Here is a 20,290-nt window from a genome sequence, read left to right as displayed (position 1 = left end):
ATGATCTTTTATGGTTTTTACCACATTAGCCTTAATTTAAAGGACAACGCTGCAGCTTGTATCCCCAGTTGGTCTAAAGTCTAAACTCTAAAGTCCATATAAATGTTTCAACAATATTTATTAAAAAAAGAAAAAGAACAAGTTTTCTTTAAGAACTTTGGAGTAATTTCTCATAAGGCATCTTTTTTCGAAATAAAAAAGATGTTTTTCAACTTGAGTTTTTGTTTTCAAATTTTCATTTCGTGCTCCACACATTTTCAGTCCTTTATGACATCAAATATTTGATTTCTTACTAAAAAAAAGTTTAAAAGTGACCCCGTCAAATAATGTAGAGGAATTCTACGTAACTTGTGCTTTGACAAATAGAAGTCCTCCAAATCACATGGTAGGACTCATATTTGTTGCTGGCTTTTATATATCTCTTTTCTTTCCAAACGCGCTCTCTCTCTTCCATCTCTCAACTCTCCCTCTTTCATTTTGATTTAATTTTCTCTTTCTCCCTAATAAATCTTCTTCCTCTCACTTTAAGTTTTATCTCTCTATTTTATTTTCACATACACTCACTTTCTCTCTTCATTTTTAATTTTATTTACTCTATAATTTAAGTAATAGCACTGTGTTTTAAGTTTTAACTGGAGCTAGAAAGTAGCATTATATTACTAAAAACATTGAAATGGAGAAGGTATACCTTTTTATCAAAATATAATTGTTTCGCCAATTTAATAAAAAAAAGAAAAAATAAAATATTTTTGTAAACAAAAGCTATATCATCCGTGAATATCAATAAAACTGCAAAACAGTTTTGAAAATTCACTTTTTTGGTTCAAGAAGAATTACTTTTTTTTGACTAAAATATTAATGCAACAGTGATCTCATAAAAAAATGAAGAAAAACAAAAATACTTTTATAAACACAAATTATTATAAGCAAATGTATGTCATTGAAGTTAAAAAAAAGACCTAACTGCATATTTTATTTAGTTTGATTCCCTGTTTATAATTTTCACATGTCAACATAAAATAAACCATAAAAGAGAAAAGAATTTTAAAAAGTTGAGAAAAAATTTAAAGGCTGGGTTGTAAAATATAAATTATGTATCCAAAATACTTTAAAATTTAATTTTTATATAATTATTATAGAATTTTTGATTTAGAAAAGCAACCCTAGTATTTAAATGAGAGATTAAATAAAATTAAAAATGAAGAAATAGAGAGAGGGACGGAGGGGGAGTGTGTGAGCGCGTGCGAAAATAAAATAGAAAAATAAAAATTAAAGCGGGTGGAAGAAGTTTTATTAGGGAGAGTGAAAAAATTAGGGAGAATCACAAATAAAGACCCTCGAATTAGAAAAATCACTCTATGGTCACCTGAATATGCCAAATTACCATGAGGGACCCGGTCTCAAATTGTAATTATGAAATCATGGTCAAATTACCAAAATACCCCTCTTTATTTTTTTTTTAAAAAAGAAAGCCACTGCCTCACCGGAATCCGGCCACCGGCGCCGGAGCTCCGGCGACCGCTTCCGGCCGGACACTGAGGTCCGGCCGCCGGAGCTCCGGCGTCGGCGGCCGCTTCCGGCGGCCTTCCTTTGTTTTTTTTTTTTGCAACTTTTTTTTTTTAAATAGTGGGGGAAGTGAGGTTGGGGGGATTTGATCCCCCAACCTAATGCTTCCCAAAATAAGGAATGACCATTGAGCCAACAAATTTTTGTTAACATTATGATGCAAAAAAATATATAAGTTAACTTATTTACTCTTGTTCTAGGTGATGACAACAATACATTTAAAAATAACAAGTTTTGATTATAAAATAACAAGTTTGGGATTAAATTTTAACAACACGTTTTTTTTTATAACAAAACACTTTGTTTCAAGTGATAACAACAATACATTTAAAAATAACAAGTTCTGATTATAAAATAACAAGTTTGGGATTAAAATTTAACAACACGTTTTTTTTTATAACAACACACTTTGTTTCAAGTGATAACAACAATACATTTAAAAATAACAAGTTCTGATTATAAGATAATAAGTCTGAGATTAAAATTTAACAACATGTTTTTTTATAATATAAAATTTATACTATGATTAATAGATTAAAAATGCCTTATTATAAATACTTTATAATTTATAAGAAGTAGTTTGATTTATAATGAGTTGTATAGATATACAGATTAAAAAGTATTTTTTAGAGAAATAAATATATTTAAAATATTTTTTATAAGTTATAAATAATTTATTTTTTAAAAGTATAAAATAATTAATTGTTATAAAAAAACGTGTTGTTAAATTTTAATCCCAGACTTATTATCTTATAATCAGAACTTGTTATTTTTAAATGTATTGTTGTTATCACTTGAAACAAAGTGTTTTGTTATAAAAAAAAACGTGTTGTTAAATTTTAATCCCAAACTTGTTATCTTATAATCAGAACTTGTTATTTTTAAATGTATTGTTGTTATCACTTGAAACAAAGTGTTTTGTTATAAAAAAAAACGTGTTGTTAAATTTTAATCCCAAACTTGTTATTTTATAATCAGAACTTGTTATTTTTAAATGTATTGTTGTTATCACTTGAAACAAAGTGTTTTGTTATAAAAAAAACGTGTTGTTAAATTTTAATCCCAAACTTGTTATTTTATAATCAGAACTTGTTATTTTTAAATGTATTGTGGTTATCACTTGAAACAAAGTGTTTTGTTATAAAAAAAAACGTGTTGTTAAAATTTAATCCCAAACTTGTTATTTTATAATCAGAACTTGTTATTTTTAAATGTATTGTTGTCATCACCTGGAACAAGAGTAAATGAGTTAACTTATATATTTTTTTGCATCATAATGTTAACAAAAATTTGTTGGCTCAATGGTCATTCCTTATTTTGGGAAGCATTAGGTTGGGGGATCAAATCCCCCCAACCTCACTTCCCTCACTATTTAAAAAAAAACAGTTACAAAAAAAAAAAACAAAGGAAGGCCGTCGGAAGTGGCCGCCGGTGCCGGAGCTCCGGTGGCCGGACGCCGGGGTCCGGCTGCCGACAGTGGCCGGAAGCGGCCGCCGGAGCTCCGGCGCCGGTGGCCGGATTCCGGTGAGGCAGTGGCTTTCTTTTTTTAAAAAAAAAATTAAAGAGGGGTATTTTGGTAATTTGGTCATGATTTCATAATTACAATTTGAGACCGGGTCCCTCATGGTAATTTGGCATATTCAGGTGACCATAGAGTGATTTTGCTAATTCAAGGGTCTTTATTTGTGATTTCCCCAAAAAATTAAACCAAAAAAAGAGGGATAGTTGAGAGATGAGAGAGAGAGCGTGCATGAGGAAAAGGATATATAAAAACCTGCAATAAATATGGGTCCCACCATTTGATTTGGAGGATTTTATTTGTCAAGAGCACAAATTACGATACACTCCTGATGCATGTAAGAATTCCTCAATAATATATTGAATTAATTCTATTTTCTATATATAGGTTTTAATTATCTTCAGGCTCATTTACCCATTACAGCTCATATATATTTGTATTAGATTTTTTTAAAAATAATTGATACTCAAAGTTGAAAAATCAAAGTCTACTGTTTGTCTTAAGGGGTGTTTGGATATAACCAAACCATGGTTTGGAGAATAGCTTCTAGAGAATAGATTCCGAGAAAAATAGATTTTGTGAAAAAATGATTCTGAGAAGTGAGAGTGTTTGGATAGTTGTTACCATAAACACTTTTTACATGTACAAATTACTAAAAAAGGCATAAGTTAATATGATACTTACAGAAAAAATATATTTTATGATATATTTTAATTTGAAGGAATAAAATTGTTAATAATATATTTTTTATTAACATAATTAATAATACATGAGATAATATAATTAATAATTAATTAATATGTATATATATTTATAAGATATAAGATTAAATATATTTATTAAAAAATGTTTATAAAAAAAACAATAAGATACATATCCTATAGGCTCTCATACTCTCTCTTTTTTTTCCAAAAGTAAAAAAAATTTTCTTTTCCCATTGGTTTTTATAAGGGTGTTTGGGAGATATTTTCCCAAACCATGATTTGGGTCCCCAAACCATGGTTTGGGTTGGAACCCAAACACCCCCTAGAAATGAATGGTCCTAAATTACTTTCCGACACCGAGTTGATTTTTTCCTCAAGGTGTTCGATACTTTCAAAGATGTTTTTAAATAGGAGTATTTGTCTTTAGAAGAAAATATAAATTTTAATTGAAAGAATTACTCTCAACTACTATAATGACAAGAAAATCTTACAACAATTAAAAATAATTTTGGGAATTGAAACTTGTGTTCTTCTCCGGACAAAAATAAGATAAGAAACTTCAACGTAATTTTAAATCGTAATCCCACTACTAATTTCAATCTCACTCCCATTCCCTAGAAATTCACTCCATCATACCAAACAGTGCCTAATGGTCCAAATAATTAACGAATATGGAAAGGAGGATTAACATTAGTTTAGAATAATTGGTATTCATAAAAGAATAGTTTAAGGACTAAAATGTCCTAAGCCCAATGAAAATGAAATGACTAATACAAAAATAGTTAACACGCAACATGCTTCTCACAATATAAAATACAAATTTAGTATTTCTGTTCTCCTTTTCACTTCTGACTAAATTTGTAACTTCTGACAGAATTGATGTTTCAATCATGCATTTAGCCAATCAGTTTTATTAAGTATATTAATTGAATGCATTAAATAAAAAATTAAGATGCTCAATGCATTAATTGCATCTTTTTGAAAAATCAGAAGTAAGCTATCATTTGAAATGTGCCACGATAATTTGCCCTAAGAAAATAAATGGTTCGTAGACTGCTGAATGCAGATTAATTGCTTTTCAACACAATTTGAAAAATGAAAGATTTTTTAAAAACTTAAACAATTTAATAATTAGAAAATCATAAGTGAGCATTTCATCTTATCCTAAAGCTTTGTCATTGCATGTTGGAAAGGCACTAATTTTTCTGAGATTCTTCATTTCGGCACCGTTTAGGAAACGGTGAAGCATAGACTTTTGGAGTCGACGGACATAATGTTTTCCAGAAGGGATTTGATTTTTTCCTAAATGACAAACATATGAGTTTCTAGGAAAATTTCAAACTATACTTTGCTTGGCATATTTTGCATAAAAGGGTCTACGTAGATCCTCATTATTCTCCGGTACTTATATGAAGAAACAATTGTTAGTTAATTATTACTCTTGAGGAAAAGCATTTGTTTTTGATAAAATCAAATTCCCGTGCTTTCATCAAATGGCTTTTGAGAAGCCATATCCAATCTTGTTGTCTCTCTTGCTTGCCTTGCTTTCGCATTCTGTAGCCGCTCAAGCTTCTAAGAATTTACCCTGGGGCAGTGTTCTCACTGCAGGGGAAAATGGCTCCTTCTGGCCTTCATCATCTGATGATTATGCATTTGGTTTCAAACAAATTGAGAAAACAAATGGTTTCTTACTAGCCATCTGGTTCAACAAAATTCCAGAGAACACTATCGTTTGGTCAGCCAAGAATGACATAGGTGATGCACTTGTTGTGTCAAAAGGTTCCAAAGTTGAGATCAAATCAGATGGTTGGCTCCAGTTACTTGATCCCAAAGGTTCCCAGATTTGGAGTGGTGGCAATTCTGGAAGTGGTGACGTTGGTTATGCACAAATGCTTGATACTGGTAACTTTGTGCTATTTGGTCAACGATCTCAACCATTGTGGCAAAGCTTTGATCATCCCACTGATACAATTCTACCAGGACAGGTTTTAAATTCTCCTAGTGAAATTGTTTCGCGCTATTCGCAAAATAATTTTTCGACAGGGAAATTTCAGCTTAGACTCCAAGAAGATGGGAATCTTGTGCTTCGAACAACCCATTCTCCATCGACAGCGGCAAATTTGCCCTATTGGAATTCCGCGGCTTTGGGTGATGGCTTCTCACTGGTCTTCAACCAAACAGGCTCTATATTTGTTCAGAGCAGTAATAAAAGTATAGCCGCAAAGTTATCATTAAATGCTCCATCCACACAAGATTTCTATCACAGAGCTATTATTGATTATGATGGAGTTTTTAAGCACTATATCTATCCCAAGGGTAATAGTACCAGTGCCGGAAGTTGGCCCATGTCCTGGTCAGTTTACTCCAACATACCAGAGGATATTTGCTCTAACATTACTGATAGACAAGGAAGCGGAGCTTGTGGATTCAACAGCTACTGTACCTTTGATAGTGGGATGAAAAGTTGCCTTTGTCCATATGGTTATATCTTCATTGATCCAAACGATGTGATGAAAGGATGCAAACAAAACTTTGCTCCACAGAGTTGTAATGGAACTTCTTCAGAAGCACATCTCTTTAATTTCACTGAGATGGAACAAATAAATTTTCCAGGTCCTGACTATGATTACTTCACACCAGTAGGTGAGGATTGGTGTAGACAAGCTTGTTTAGATGATTGTCATTGTGCACTTGTTGTTTTCAGAGATGGGGAATGTTGGAAGGTGAGCCTACCTCTCAGAAATGGAAAGAATGTGTCATCATTTGGAGGGAAGGCTCTGATTAAAATAAGAAAAGATAATTATTCTCCTTTGAATCCTGAAATTATTTATGTGAAGAATGATAGATCAAAATTGATTATTATTGGTTCAACACTTTTAGGAAGTTCTGTATTCTTGAACTTGCTCTTGTCAGTGGCAGTTTGTGTGGTTGTGTACTGGTTTGGTCACAGTAATCATAAGAAGCCCGAAGTTGGTTCAGTTAAGCCAAGGATGAATCTTAGAAATTTCACTTATAAAGAGCTAATGGAAGGAACAAATGGGTTCGCAGAAGAATTGGGTCGTGGTGCATTTTCTACTGTTTACAAAGGAGTTTTGCCAGACATTCCAGGAAACCTTGTTGCTGTTAAAAAACTAAAAATGGTGAATGAAAATGAGAAGGAATTTGAAGCAGAAGTGAGTGCAATTGGTCAAACACACCATAGGAATTTGGTGCAACTTTTGGGATTTTGCAATGAAGGTGAGCATAGGCTGCTTGTCTATGAGTTCATGAGTAAGGGAACTTTAGCAAGTTTTCTTTTTGAAGGAGAAAGGCCAAGTTGGTATCAAAGGGTGCAAATTGCAATAGGAACAGCTAAAGGACTTTTGTACTTGCATGAAGAGTGCAGATCTCAGATCATACATTGTGATATCAAACCTCAAAATGTATTGCTTGATGACTCTTACACAGCTAAAATTTCAGATTTCGGTTTAGCAAAGCTTTTGATGATTGACCAGACTGTAACTACAACGGCAATTAGGGGAACTAAAGGGTATGTTGCGGCTGAGTGGTTCAAAAACAAGCCGATTACCATGAAGGTGGATGTTTATAGCTTTGGAGTTCTATTAGTAGAACTCATTTGTTGCAGAAAGAGCTTTGATGTGAATGTTGAAGATGAGAATAAGATGGTACTAATAGATTGGGCATATGATTGCCTTCACCATTGGAGATTGGACCTATTAGTGGAAGAAGATAAGGAAGCTCAAATTGACATCAAGAGTTTTGGAGAGTATCTGAAGATCGGTATCTGGTGCGTTCAAGAGGATCCATCAGCAAGACCCACGATGAAGCAAGTTGTGCAAATGCTTGAAGGATTCATGGATGTGCCAAATCCTCCCGATCTACCATCCTTTGCCAATGAATGTTAGGCCTTCCAACAAATAATTATCATCTACTTTCTCTGTGCATCTTTTAGGAGTCCAAGTTCATCAATGATTTATGCTCTTGGTGCTTGATAAACATGGGTATGTGAGTGACTATGCATTGCCCTCTGTGTTTATTACGTAGGAAGATGAGAATAATTATGAGTGTGTTTTTTTAAATAGAACTAAAATATTGTCATGTTTCTTAAATGACTTGATTTATTGTGTTTTTGTTGCTTAAATGAGGAGACATGACTCTTTTTTAATCAACCTTTTAATGAAAGTACTAATATTATGAACACAAGTCAATAGGGAGAGCTCATCCCAAAAGACAAGATTATTCGGTGGTAAAACCTCTTGAACTTATAAATCTCACTTTTTGTAATATAGGCCTCATAACATGATGTTTTTGTGTAATGTTTGTTAACTTGGGCTTGAAGCCCAATGATATGCTCAAAATTGTTCTAGGGATGCCCATTGCGTTAGAACTTGCTTTATATTAGAGATTGTCTAAGTTTACGTGTTTTATTGATAAGGTGTTACGCCTCCACTCATATGCTAGTTCCACACCCCATTGAAATGGATTTAGTGGCTCATATGAGATCAACAAGCTTAATCACAGCAAAAACCATAGTCCATACACAGACACCCACTATTCATTACAGCATCTCTATCCCAATAAACCAAAAGCCCGCAGACACTCAAGGTCTTGATCACGGGGAAAAAACAGAGAAGCAAATTTTATAAAATGATTACTTCAAAGCTAAAAGCCAAACTAATAATGGAGTGGCAATGAGATAGCTGAAACTTAGCTTTGAGGGAATGGATTAAGAGTAGAGAACGCATTGAGAGTCGAGTCCAAGACACAAGACACAGATGTGGAGAAGCGAGAGCTAACATTCGAGTGGCACTGGTAGGTAGGTCCTATTCATTTGATCTTGAACATAGAACGAGATATGAGACCTGAGAGCTTCCTTTTCATGTTTGATGTGGAGAAGCGAGAGCTAACATTCGAGCGGCACGGGTAGGTAGGTTCTATTCATTTGATCTTGAACATAGAACGAGATGTGAGACCTGAGAGCTTCCTTTTCATGTTTAAAGTTGGACTCTTGCATGAAAAATGCAGCATTCAAATTATAGGCTATGACATGGAGATTCAAAATCTCATGTTGATGATTCTTACACCCTTTAACCACGTACAATAGCTATAAGGGGAACTAAAGTGTACATTGCATATGAATAGTTCAAAAATACGCCCATTTCTGTGGAAGTGAATGTTCACATATCTTGAAGAGTTTTGTTACTGAAACTCATTGGTTGAAGAAGGAACTTTGACCTGGATGCTGAAAACGAGAAAGATGGCGTTGAAGATTTATTGCACATGCAATTGCTTGTAAGATAGGGAACTTCATTTGTTGCTTGAAAGACTTATGGATGTACCAAATGTCCCTGATCCACCATGCAATTTCCATGTCCAAAACCTTCTCAATAAATTCATGTTTTCTAGTGATTATGTTCATCTAATTGGTCTCCAAAGTTCGTATTGTTGTCCCAGTTACCAAAACAAAATAAAAGCCACTTGCGTCAAGAAACGGAGCCAAGTGAACCGAACTGACGTATCAGTTTTTACTCGTTGTCTTCCTTGAATTGAACTCAAAACTTGTTACAGAAATATTTCACAAATGTACAGGACTTTTCTGAGATCTCAGACGCTTTTACAATTAAATCTTCAATAAGATCTCTGATAGAAATGAAAGATGCAAAGAACATGCCTCCTTAGAAAAGTTCAAGTCTTGCATTCCATGAGGCCAGCAATCAGGGAATACTAAAGTCATTTTTCTTTAGACATATTTGGCTTTAGTAAAAATAAAGGTTGATGAGAGATTCTTCAGAGAAGCTTCCATGAAGCAATGATCAAACAAACAGAAATCCGAATCTGTTAACTGATTTTGCAACTGCATCATGTAGTCTCAGTTTTTGACATCATATATATTAATTCTCTGGTCAATATAAGGAAAACAAAAAGAAGGGATTTAACCCTTTGAAGAACCTCATAACTGTTGTTCTTTACACATACTCGCCATGCAAATAAGCAGTTATCGACCTCATATACATAGGGTAACAAAATTTAGCAGAAAGCTTCATCATCTACAAAGAAGAACTAAACTAAAGTGTAAGTGACACTCAAATTGACTCTGCAGACGTGAAACCAGATTTGAAGTGAGAACAACTAGAATGCTTCAACAACAGAGAAGAGCTAAATCCCACCATGGAAGTATCCAAATCAAACTGCACAATGACATCTTCCAATTGGTATCCTCCTATCACGATGGGATATTCTGGGTTCAATCCTCCATCGACAAACCCCAAACACATCACTTCACTGCTCAACCGCACCATCGAATTCCTACCATATATCCTCCACTTTACTAGCTCACTCTGCAGCACAAGATCAATCATTGGCACATTATCAATCCCCTTGGAGCTAAAACAGAGCTCAAATGGTGCCACTGAAGTCACTCTGGTCATGTTCATAGCAGAAGCAGCTTTCATATAGGCTTTCTTGAAAGTGTCATAGATTGAGCTCTCCATGGTAGTGTAAGGCACAATCGAGCTCAGTTGAGTCGTTCCTCTGGTGTGTTGGTCCTTGGGCAGTGACAAAGACAATCTCCTACGATCGATTTTGATGGAGTTCACGATGATAAAGTATCCCTTTTGGTTGGTAAATAGGGGTGTGTATGTGAGAGATCTGAAAATTTCACCTTCGGGCTGAGATTCATACGAGTTTCTGCCGAATAACACAGCCCCAGATGAAGAAGAGAAGCAAAGAGTGATTTTTCTCTGGGCGGTGACTGAATCAAAAATCTGAGATGATAGTGAACTACGAGCCCCACCAAGCCCTGCCATACCTTTAGCTCCAATCGCCAAGCCGTTCAATTGCTGAGTGAGTGAACAAGTGAAGATAAGGGGCTGACCAGTTTCGACTGATTGGAGAGCCACGACGTCTCGTACAAGGTTTCCTTCTCTGGGTATCATCCCTGTGATGGTATTTTCCGGGAAACTTTGACACGGCTGGCGCTGATCGGGAAGCTGCGTCTGAGCCTCAAGGTTATGACTTTTCGCCATCAGGCATTGAATTGAACGGCTTGGAATGGTACGGAGAGAAGAGGAAGGCAGGTTTCTGGATGAACAATCGATCCAGAGAGAAGAACCACCCAGATCAAGCACAAGCTGGGCAGGCACAAGAGGAGTGCCATAAGAAAGAGAAGTCAAGTACTGGAGAGTAGAAGGGTCTTTCGTGACAGGAAGAACAAAAGAAAATGGAAGGTAAGAGGAGGCACAAGCATAAGAAAGGTTAAGGACGAAGAAGAAGAGAAGAAGATAACCAGGAAAGGAAGCCATGGAAATACAGGAGGAAAGATTGGCAGTTGAAGAAGTTATGAATTGCGATGAGGCGCCGCGTCTGGGCGCAAGCTTCGATTTTCTGCTTCTTGAACAATTAGGAGGGGAAAAGACGAAAAGTTGTGGATAAGGCCTTGTACCTTTTAAGCTTGTGCTGACTAGATAACACTTGGGACTTGGGAGTTGGGGGCTTATCTTCTCCCTTATTTGCTCGCCTTTGCCTTTATTGGGTGTAAATTTCTGGTTGGCCACTCAGCACACAGCTTTATCATTCATAGCTGTTTGATAAGTCATCGCTTTTCTCGTGGTCGTTAGGTTTACCAAAAATATCATTTTAAAATATCATCTATGCAGGCCAGCGTTTTGGGTTGGCATTTCAGGCCCAGTCAATGTGGGTATTGTCCGTCTCTTGCTTCAGCCTTTAAGCCCATAAATGTCCACTAATTTGAAAAAATTAAAAAAATTACTAAATTATTTTAAAATGTTTATATTTATTTTTTTTAAATAAATTTTCTCACTTATAAATTGACATATAATATAATAATACATATAAATATTTTAGAAAGATCATGTAATATATGCTTTTAACTAAGTAATTTAGTAACTTTTTTAATCTTATCAAATTAATAAACTAACTTTTATATTAAAGTATATATTAAAACAAGAATATGAGTGGATTATTTTTGGTTAAAATTTTTTAGTTAATTTTTTGTTCTCTTTTACCTTACATTTTCATTTTATCAAAATTTTACAGCCCTAGTTTTTCGATTCTTAAATTGAATTCATTAAAATTTTACTTTCCCTCCCTTCCATTTCTCTCATTCTTATAAAAAAAATATGATTTAATATAAAATATATAAAAAAAATACCATACAAATTAAATATAGCAATTGAGCTTTTTCTTCAAAAAAAATTCTTATTGATGTGCAATGAGATGGGATCTTTAATTTTTGTTTTGGTTTAATTTTTATGAGATTGAATATATATGCCTACAAGCTCTCTAACTTTTTCATCGGATGACTATTGAGTTGAAAATTGATTTACCTTATATAGAATACAAATCAAAGAGGTTAAACTGATAAGTGATAACTAATTAACTAAGTTCTAAAACACGCAGTTCAATTTTTCTTGTTAAAATCCTATTTAAACTCATTTTTCATCGTTGTATTTAAAGTGTGCCAAAGGAAAACCTACAAGCTCTCTTGTTTTTTTTTTTTGATAACTAAAAGACAGAAAACCGAATTACATTAACCCATGTCCCTGGACATAGCTACCCGTAGTTCTTCCGAAGCGTGAGTTATCATGTGAAAGCCGATCATAGTTGAGAGACCCTCCTTGGCGAGTATATCAGTTGCTACATTATACCATCTCCTCACGTGCCGCACATCAATCTGCCAGTCTCGACTTAGCATCCCTTGAGCTTCCTTGACTAGGACAGAGTCGTCGTGGTGTTCGCTAACCTCCCCAAGCAGCAGTGATATTGCTTTAGTGGAGTCCGATTCAAGAATGACATCTCGAAACCCCATATCCCACGCTATTTTTAGACCGTGCAGGCAGCCCCAAAGCTCTGCTGTGAGTGTGTCGCCCTCCTGGAATCTGAACATGAAGCCTCTTATGAACCTTCCTTCATTGTCGCGGATCAATCCTCCACATGCAGTAGCTCCAGTCTTGTGGGAATAGGCACCATCGACATTAACTTTGATTTGCCCTAGTTGAGGTGGACGCCATCGTTCCTCCTTGACCCCCGATAGTGACACTGCTGACCGTCCTCTATGGAATTTGGCATGCGCTTCACTTGCACTGTGAGTCATAGCTTTAATGCTTCCACAAAGCATGGCATTAGAGCTCTCCTTTCGCTCAAACAGCAAGCGGTTCCGTCTCCTCCAAATCCACCAGCACGCAATAGCGAAGGTTGCTCTCCATTCTTCCGCTTCTGTGCTACCAGTCATAGTAAGATTCCATCTAAACCATTCGTCAAATCCCAAAACGTTGAACCTTCTCCAAATTGCAGGGTGCACAAGCTCGCGCCACAACTTCTTCGTCAGATGACAATCACGAAGTACATGAAGAAGATCCTCAATGCAACTACTACAAACTAGACATACATCATTACTGCTGAGCCGACGCTTTCGTTTGGAGGCATTCGTCAGCAGGCATTTATGAGCAGCGGTCCAAAGAAACATGCGACACCTCTCCGAAATTTGTAGCTTCCAAAGCTTCCTCCAAAACGGGTCTTCAGTAGCTTCCAGTGGCCTTAAAGACTCATATGCTAACTTCACATAAAACTCACCACTTTTATTCCAACGCCAACGAATAGACCCTTTGTCCTCAAGCTCAAGTCCCTCGCTAACTTTTTTCCACGTATTTTTTATGCCTAACCAAATGTTCGAGCCCGATCTGTTGGATTCAATTTTTGGGATAAGGTCATTCCCACACTTATATTTGTCTCTCACCACCTTAACCCACAGGTCATCTTGACGCCTCACAAGATTCCAACCCAGTTTCATCATATAAGACTGATTCTGATGATTTGCATGGCGCAACCCTAAGCCACCTTGCTTCTTCGGCAGGCACACATCATCCCAGGCTACCAAGTGAATTTTCCTACGATCCTCTGAGCTGCCCCACAAAAAATTCCTATTCAGCCTATCGAGATTCTCGCAGGTAGAGGAAGGAAGAAAGGACGTTTGCATCATGTAACCAGGAATCGCCGACGACACTGAGGATATGAGCGTGTGTCGTCCAGCTAGTGACAACGCACTCGCTTTCCACTTAGATATGTGGGATTTAACTCGGTCAATAACATCGCTGTAGGTGTCCTTAGTGACCCTCGTATGGTGAAGCTTGACGCCAAGATATTTTCCAAGATCACCAGTTTGAGTAAACCCTAAGAGATCACCTATCTCCTTGCGTCTATTGTGATTGACATTCGCAAAGAAGAAGAGTCTCATTTTTGTAGCATTTACCTTCATGCCCGAACTAGTACAGAACGCATGTAAGCATTTATTTATCTCCACCGCTTGATTGATGGAAGCTTCCGAGAACAAGATGATGTCGTCAGCAAAAAAATAAGTGGGAAATAGGTGGGCCAGTTCTTGTAAGTCGAATGGGATGCCATTGCCTTTTCGCTATACTTTCCTGTATAAGATAGGCTAGTTTTTCGATGCATATAACAAAAAGGTAGGGAGGGATAGGATCGCCTTGTCTCAACCCCTGAGAAGGCAAAAAAATTTCTGCTTTGTCTCCATTCCAGAGAAGCTGCATATGTTCCGAAGCCACACAATTTGAAATGATGTCTCTAAAATGAGTCGGCAAGTTCAGTTCCTCAAGACAAGAAGAGAGGAACCCCTAATTCACTCGATCGTATGCTTTCTCCAAATCAATCTTGATTGCCATAAAGCCTTTTTTCCCCTTCATTGTGCGCATGGAGTGGATGACTTCTTGTGCCACAATAATATTCTCACTACTGTGTCTTCTAGGGACGAAGCTACACTGATTAGGAGATATGATTCGAGGGAGAACAGGTTTAATCCTATTAGAAAGAATCTTGGTTATTATCTTGTAGACTATGTTGCACAACCCAATTGGTCTGAGGTCTTTTAGTGTTTCTGGGGGTTCTTTCTTTGGTATAAGAGCGATCAGCGTGCCATTAATATCCCTGACCTTCTAGGGATTCACAAAGACCTATCGCACACAAGTGTGGATAGCGTTCCATACCGTCTGCCATTGGTTCTGGTAGAATAATGCATTAAAGCCATCTGGCCCTGGAGACTTCAAGGGACCCATACTGAACAAAGCAGTCTTGATTTCTTTCAAAGTCACATCCTTCCCGCATGCGTGCAGCTCATGATCCTCAATCTTCAGAAAAGAGACGGTACATTCTATCAAAGGCCTCTCTACTTGTTCCTCCATGAAAAGATGTGAGAAGTAGCTGGTTGCCATATTTTTAAGTAAGGTCGTGTCATACTGTAACACCCCGAATTTTCTGACTCAGGATGAGCAGAAAAGAGAAAGTTCATTAAAATTATTTAATAGCTCAATCAATTAGGAAAAATTATGGAATATTGATTTTTCAAGGTTTAGAAATATTTTGGAAAAGTTCATTCCCCGAAAAGTGGCTTAAATGATTTTAAAGCTATTTTCATAGCAAAATGGGTTATTTTCTTAGAAAATACTTAGAGGTTTCTAATTAACTAGAAAATTTTAGAGAAATTATTTTATGGTTCAAAGAAGCTAATGGATAAGAAAAATCCATTTATGATATTTTGGTTTAATTTCTGGACATATCTTATATTTCAGAAAAATAGGAGAAGGATAAGATTGGAGAAATAATTATTTTGGAGGGCAAAATGGTCCAGCAACTATGTAATACACGTGTTTCCTTCTCCATTAGCCACCTGATTCACTTCTTCATTACATAACTGATCACCGTGGCATTCTTTCATTTCCTTCCATCCGCGACAGTGAGAGAACTCGAGAGAGGGGAAGACCGAGAGGAAGAAGTTGGTGATCGGAGGTAGTGATCGGTGGCCAGATTCCTGCATGCAAACGGAGTTTCAGATTCAGGTGAGCCCCCTGATCATCATTCTACTCTTCGTTCTTTGGTTTGCTGTGTGTTTGAAGAGTTAATGATGAAAGAAGTTTGGGTTCTAGTGAGAGAAAGTGAGTAAAAGGATACAAGTTTCAGTGAGCTGGTGTTTTTATGGCCGATTGAAGTATATGGTGCTAGTTTTTGAGCTTGCATGTGCTATTTTTCTTCTCTGTTTATGTCAACCGAAAACAGAGGTTAAAGGGAGGAGAAGGACGCTTCTTTTATTTATATATATATATATATATATATAGATATATGCATGTGCTGCGGGATCATGAAGGTGTTTATATGTGATAGGTTGCTCTGTTTCTTGAATCCGAGACAGGGGAGTGGGTTTTGTGCTCGCATGTTGTTTTCGGTTGTGGTTCTTAGCTTCTAACACAGGAGCTAATAGCTTGAGATAATGATGTCTGGTTTTTGGTGGTTGGATGTTATATGAATGAGGTATATAGGTTTGTTCTGGGATTGCATGTCGTCTAGCTTTATTGTGCGTGAAGTTTCTAAGTTCATAACCCCTGATTCTGGTAAGCCGAGACAAGCTCTAAAGGTTGGAAAGTTTCTGGTTTTTGTTGGTTATGAGATAGGAAAGAAAATGATACACGTTTGTCTATGTGCGCCTCGGTCAAGTTTGTGGGAACTGAATTTACAGAGTTAAGTGGCGTTGGGTTCACTGGTTGAGAGGAGACCGAACTGACATATATGTATATAGTTTCGGTACATGTGTGTGTTTGTTGCTGTCGTGAGACTTGAATTCATGGAGCTAGGGGAAATAATCAATGGTTAGATGATGACTGGTTTGGAGAGGAGACTGAATTGATGTATATATATGTATATAGTCTCACAATATATAGTAATATATGACTTACGTGGGAATTTACAGTGGTTATATTTTATATATAAGGGCCGTGGGATTATAATGGAAGGAAAGGTAATTGAGGAGGAATGTTAAAGTTTGAAGGAATTAAATGGGTAGATGTTTGAAGTTAGAAATGAATTAATAAAATGTGAAGTGATTTTCATGAACTTAAGATATGGAGAAGTAAGGAAATAGACTAGTGGTAATAGAATAGATATAATGGGAAGTTTTAAAGATTGAAGGATTGAGTGAGAATTAAAGTTAATGGCTGTTTGGTCGCCGAATAATCTTAAAGTTAGATATTTGCTTGAGGAAGTTTAACTTGGGATCTAAGAGATTAGAATAATTAAGTGAAGGGAACTCATTATTTTGCCTTCAAATATAATAGATAAAAATAGTATATTTGACCAAGATGACCAGTTACTAAGAAAAGTAACTGTTTGGGCTGAGATAAAGAGAGAAACCCCCCACAGTAAATGTATTAAATAAGAAAATTGTCCAGAATGACCAACTACTAAGTAAGGGTAGAGATTGAAGAAGATCTAGGACGTTAAGTGAGCTATTTAATTTATGAATTTACAGTTGGATCAAGCGTTAATCTATCCTTACCAATATGATAGGTTTTGATATCTGCAAAAGCCCACCAAGAAGCAGAAAGAAAGGAGAACGGTAAGGTTTGATTTGGAGGGATGCGGACCAGGTAGTAGTTCTTTCCTACCTTACACTTATGTATGATTGCTGCATGTCTGTTTGTGCCATATTACTTTTCTAAAGCATGAGAACATGTAATCCTTAATTCCTTGCATGGATTTTTAGCCGTGACCACGTGCAGCTGATAAACATGGGGCAGTGATTGCCAATTATTTGCGCGGCAGTGATTGCCAATTATATGCGCGGCAGTGATTGCCAATTATTTGCGCGGCAGTGATTGCCAATTATATGCGCGGCAGTGATTGCCAATTATTTGCGCGGCAGTGATTGCCAATTATTTGCGCGGCAGTGATTGCCAATCATTTGCGCGGCAGTGATTGCCAATTATATGCGCGGCAGTGATTGCCAATTATTTGCGCGGCAGTGATTGCCAATTATATGCGCGGCAGTGATTGCCAATTATATGCGCGGCAGTGATTGCCAATTATTAGCGCATTATTTATCCTGCTTGTCTAATAGACATGGAGCAGTGATTGCCAGGTATTTGTGCATTATTTATTCAGCTTTTCTATCTGTCATTGCACATAAATGCTTATTTGCATTAGCTTGCAAGGTTATGTTCTACTTTGGCTTGTTTTGCATGCTTTATGTGATCTGCACATTTGTTTGATGGAAATTACTACTACGGGGATTCTTCGGAATCTCACCCTCCAATTTATGATGAACAGTGAAGGCTAGTAGCTAGAAGGACAAGGAGGTTATTTAAGAAGAAGATGGGCTAGTTGAAGATCAGAGATACCTGTTATAATTCTGTAAATTGTATAGCAAAATATATAGGCAAGTAACTTTACTTGCTCTATGGAAATATTATTTTGTATCCTCTAGAAGAAGGAAGTGAGCATTGTCAGGTGCACGTATATGCTGTCAACCAAGAGTGTTGCTTTATTTTTAATATAATATTATAAGATTGTATAGTATGAAATTATTTTAGATGATAATAGATTAAGTTGAAAGCAGGGTTGATATTGGATCACTCATTAGTTATCTGAAGCTTTGAAATATTTGATCAACGGATTCTAATGTTAACGGGAAAAAAAAAATTCCCTGTCTTTTCCCAGGACGGAAACCTGGCGTTAGTGATTCACAGACGTTAAAATGATTCTATTAGTATATAAAAGGGAGATGTTGCACATACACCCACTCTTTGTCATCTCCACGTAAAGCTTCAACTCGATTGGCTTTCCTTCTACTATTTGCACGTGCATGGAAATATCGCGAGTTCCGGTCTCCAAATGCCGTCCATTCCAAACGCGCTTTCTAGGCCTATAAAAGGGATTCTTGGTGCAGAACATCTTCTAAGCTCCTCCACAGCTGACATTGCACCTCCTCAAGATGAGGAGCTGACCCTTGACGGGCCAGAGCACTGTTGATTCCATCTAATCTCCTAAGTATGCTCTTCTTGCGTGTCTCAGTGTGCCCGAAGATCGTCTTATTCCAGTTTGAGCAAGCTTAAGCGAACCTTTCAATATTAGCTCCCCATTCCATCTCCTTATGCCATTCTTTCCTCACAAACTCATCGAACTTATCATGAAGAACCCATGAAGCAATAAAACGAAACGGTCTATTTGGTCGCCCCACATTGGTCACATGGTCAAGACGCAATAAGAGGGGTCGATGGTCAGACTTGACAAAAGGTAGATGAGTGACCACGGCATTCGGGAAGGCATGGTTCCACTCCTCATTTACAAGAAATTGGTCAAGACGAGTTTCAGAGCTCCCTCTCTTTCATGTAAACCTAGGGCCTGTGAAACCCAAGTCTAGCAAGCACTCCTTTTCCGTCCATGCTGTTAAGTCTCGATCAAAAGAGAGCCTGAAAGGTGCTGCAGACTTTCTCTCACCATCAAGGAGCGTAGCATTCAGATCGCCTGCTATCGCCCAAGCTTCTCGGGTGCGAGGTTTCAAACATGAGAGCGTATTCCAAAGGCCACGTCTAAGGACACAGTTCAAACTAGCATACACTATCGTTAACAGGCACGACATATCTGATGAGGTCCACAACTGAAAGTGATGAACTGAGCATTTCGTTCGACCACATGAATATTTTTAATATGAGAGTCCCACATGCACCAAATACCCCCACTATATCCCTCTGAGTCAACCACTACAAAAGAAGTGAAGCCGAACTGACGAATTCTATTAGCCGACAAATCCTTCAAGCAGCAGCAAGATAGCCATAAAGTTTAACTGGTAGTGTTTCTTGATTTCCCTTACTAGCGCCGAAAAACTTCGGGCTCCAGTTCCTCTTGAATTCCATACTAACCAATTCATAAAGAAACAAATGGTTGGTGCTGCATCTGGGCTACCCCTGTACCTACCTCCACAGAGTCATCCTTAGCATTAACCAAGGGCAAGAAGAAACCTTCGACCAGACCTGAAGAAATAGAGACCATCATAGCCTCAACACCCAAGGACGATGTATGAGGCTCTGCAGTATTGGCGCCATCCCGAGTACCCCTGTTATGGTTCAAGCTCGGCCCAAGAAATGGAGTAGTTTCCATATTAATTTCAGATGAGCTCTCTTGCAAGGCCTTGAAAGGATTGTCAAACCCAATAGGTTTATCGCCAAGGCCCACCTTTTCTTTTTCTTTCAGAAATACATGTGCTGGGGCCACATTTTCCTTTCCACGTCACCTCCCTTTTGCCACGTTTTACTCTTAGTGCCCACAGGAATCCATTCCAAATGATTTGAATCCTGATTAAATCTTGTTCTATTTTTATCCGTATCTTTTTGGAACCTATCATTATTCCCCTTTTCATTTCTGTCATTAATACCTTGTTTGTTATCTGTTGACCTGGAGGGAATCCCAAGATGATCCTGTTTGGCCATTGATTTTGGGACGTTAGCAGTATCCTCGTCTAATCCCACAATTTTCGAATCGACATCCTACCCCGAAAATCACGCTTCAAAATTCTCAACTTTCGACATTGAACTCTCACCGGCGGTAGAGGACACACCCGTCTCTAATGGCTATTGGTTCAGTGTGGAAGGATCCGGGCACTTTCCATCCTCACCATCTTATATCTGCCTTCTATTGTTCTTAT

General features: G+C 37.1%; 2 protein-coding genes across 2 annotated transcripts; one reads left to right on the top strand and one right to left on the bottom strand.

The window, feature by feature from the left end:
• Positions 1–5,282: 5,282 nt before the first annotated feature.
• On the top strand, positions 5,283–7,958 carry LOC114719730 (G-type lectin S-receptor-like serine/threonine-protein kinase LECRK2). The gene is made up of 2 exons (XM_028905250.1): positions 5,283–7,728; positions 7,785–7,958. Exon 1 carries the CDS (start codon positions 5,283–5,285, stop codon positions 7,692–7,694), a length of 2,412 nt encoding a protein of 803 aa, XP_028761083.1. The 3' UTR covers positions 7,695–7,728; positions 7,785–7,958.
• Positions 7,959–9,599: 1,641 nt separating this feature from the next.
• On the bottom strand, positions 9,600–11,217 carry LOC114719747 (gamma conglutin 1-like). The gene has a single exon (XM_028905276.1). It carries the CDS (start codon positions 11,088–11,090, stop codon positions 9,873–9,875), a length of 1,218 nt encoding a protein of 405 aa, XP_028761109.1. The 5' UTR covers positions 11,091–11,217; the 3' UTR covers positions 9,600–9,872.
• Between the last annotated feature and the right edge of the window lie 9,073 nt (positions 11,218–20,290).

This window comes from Neltuma alba, unplaced genomic scaffold (genome assembly GCF_004799145.2).
Source record: "Neltuma alba isolate B1F8T4 unplaced genomic scaffold, ASM479914v2 tig00011941_pilon, whole genome shotgun sequence".
Lineage (NCBI taxonomy): Eukaryota > Viridiplantae > Streptophyta > Magnoliopsida > Fabales > Fabaceae > Neltuma > Neltuma alba.
This window is presented reverse-complemented; position numbering and strand designations above follow the sequence as displayed.

Bases quoted from the DNA above. Each gene is read 5' to 3' on its own strand.
- LOC114719730 (XM_028905250.1), top strand. From the start codon at position 5,283: ATGGCTTTTGAGAAGCCATATCCAATCTTGTTGTCTCTCTTGCTTGCC.
- LOC114719747 (XM_028905276.1), bottom strand. From the start codon at position 11,090: ATGGCTTCCTTTCCTGGTTATCTTCTTCTCTTCTTCTTCGTCCTTAAC.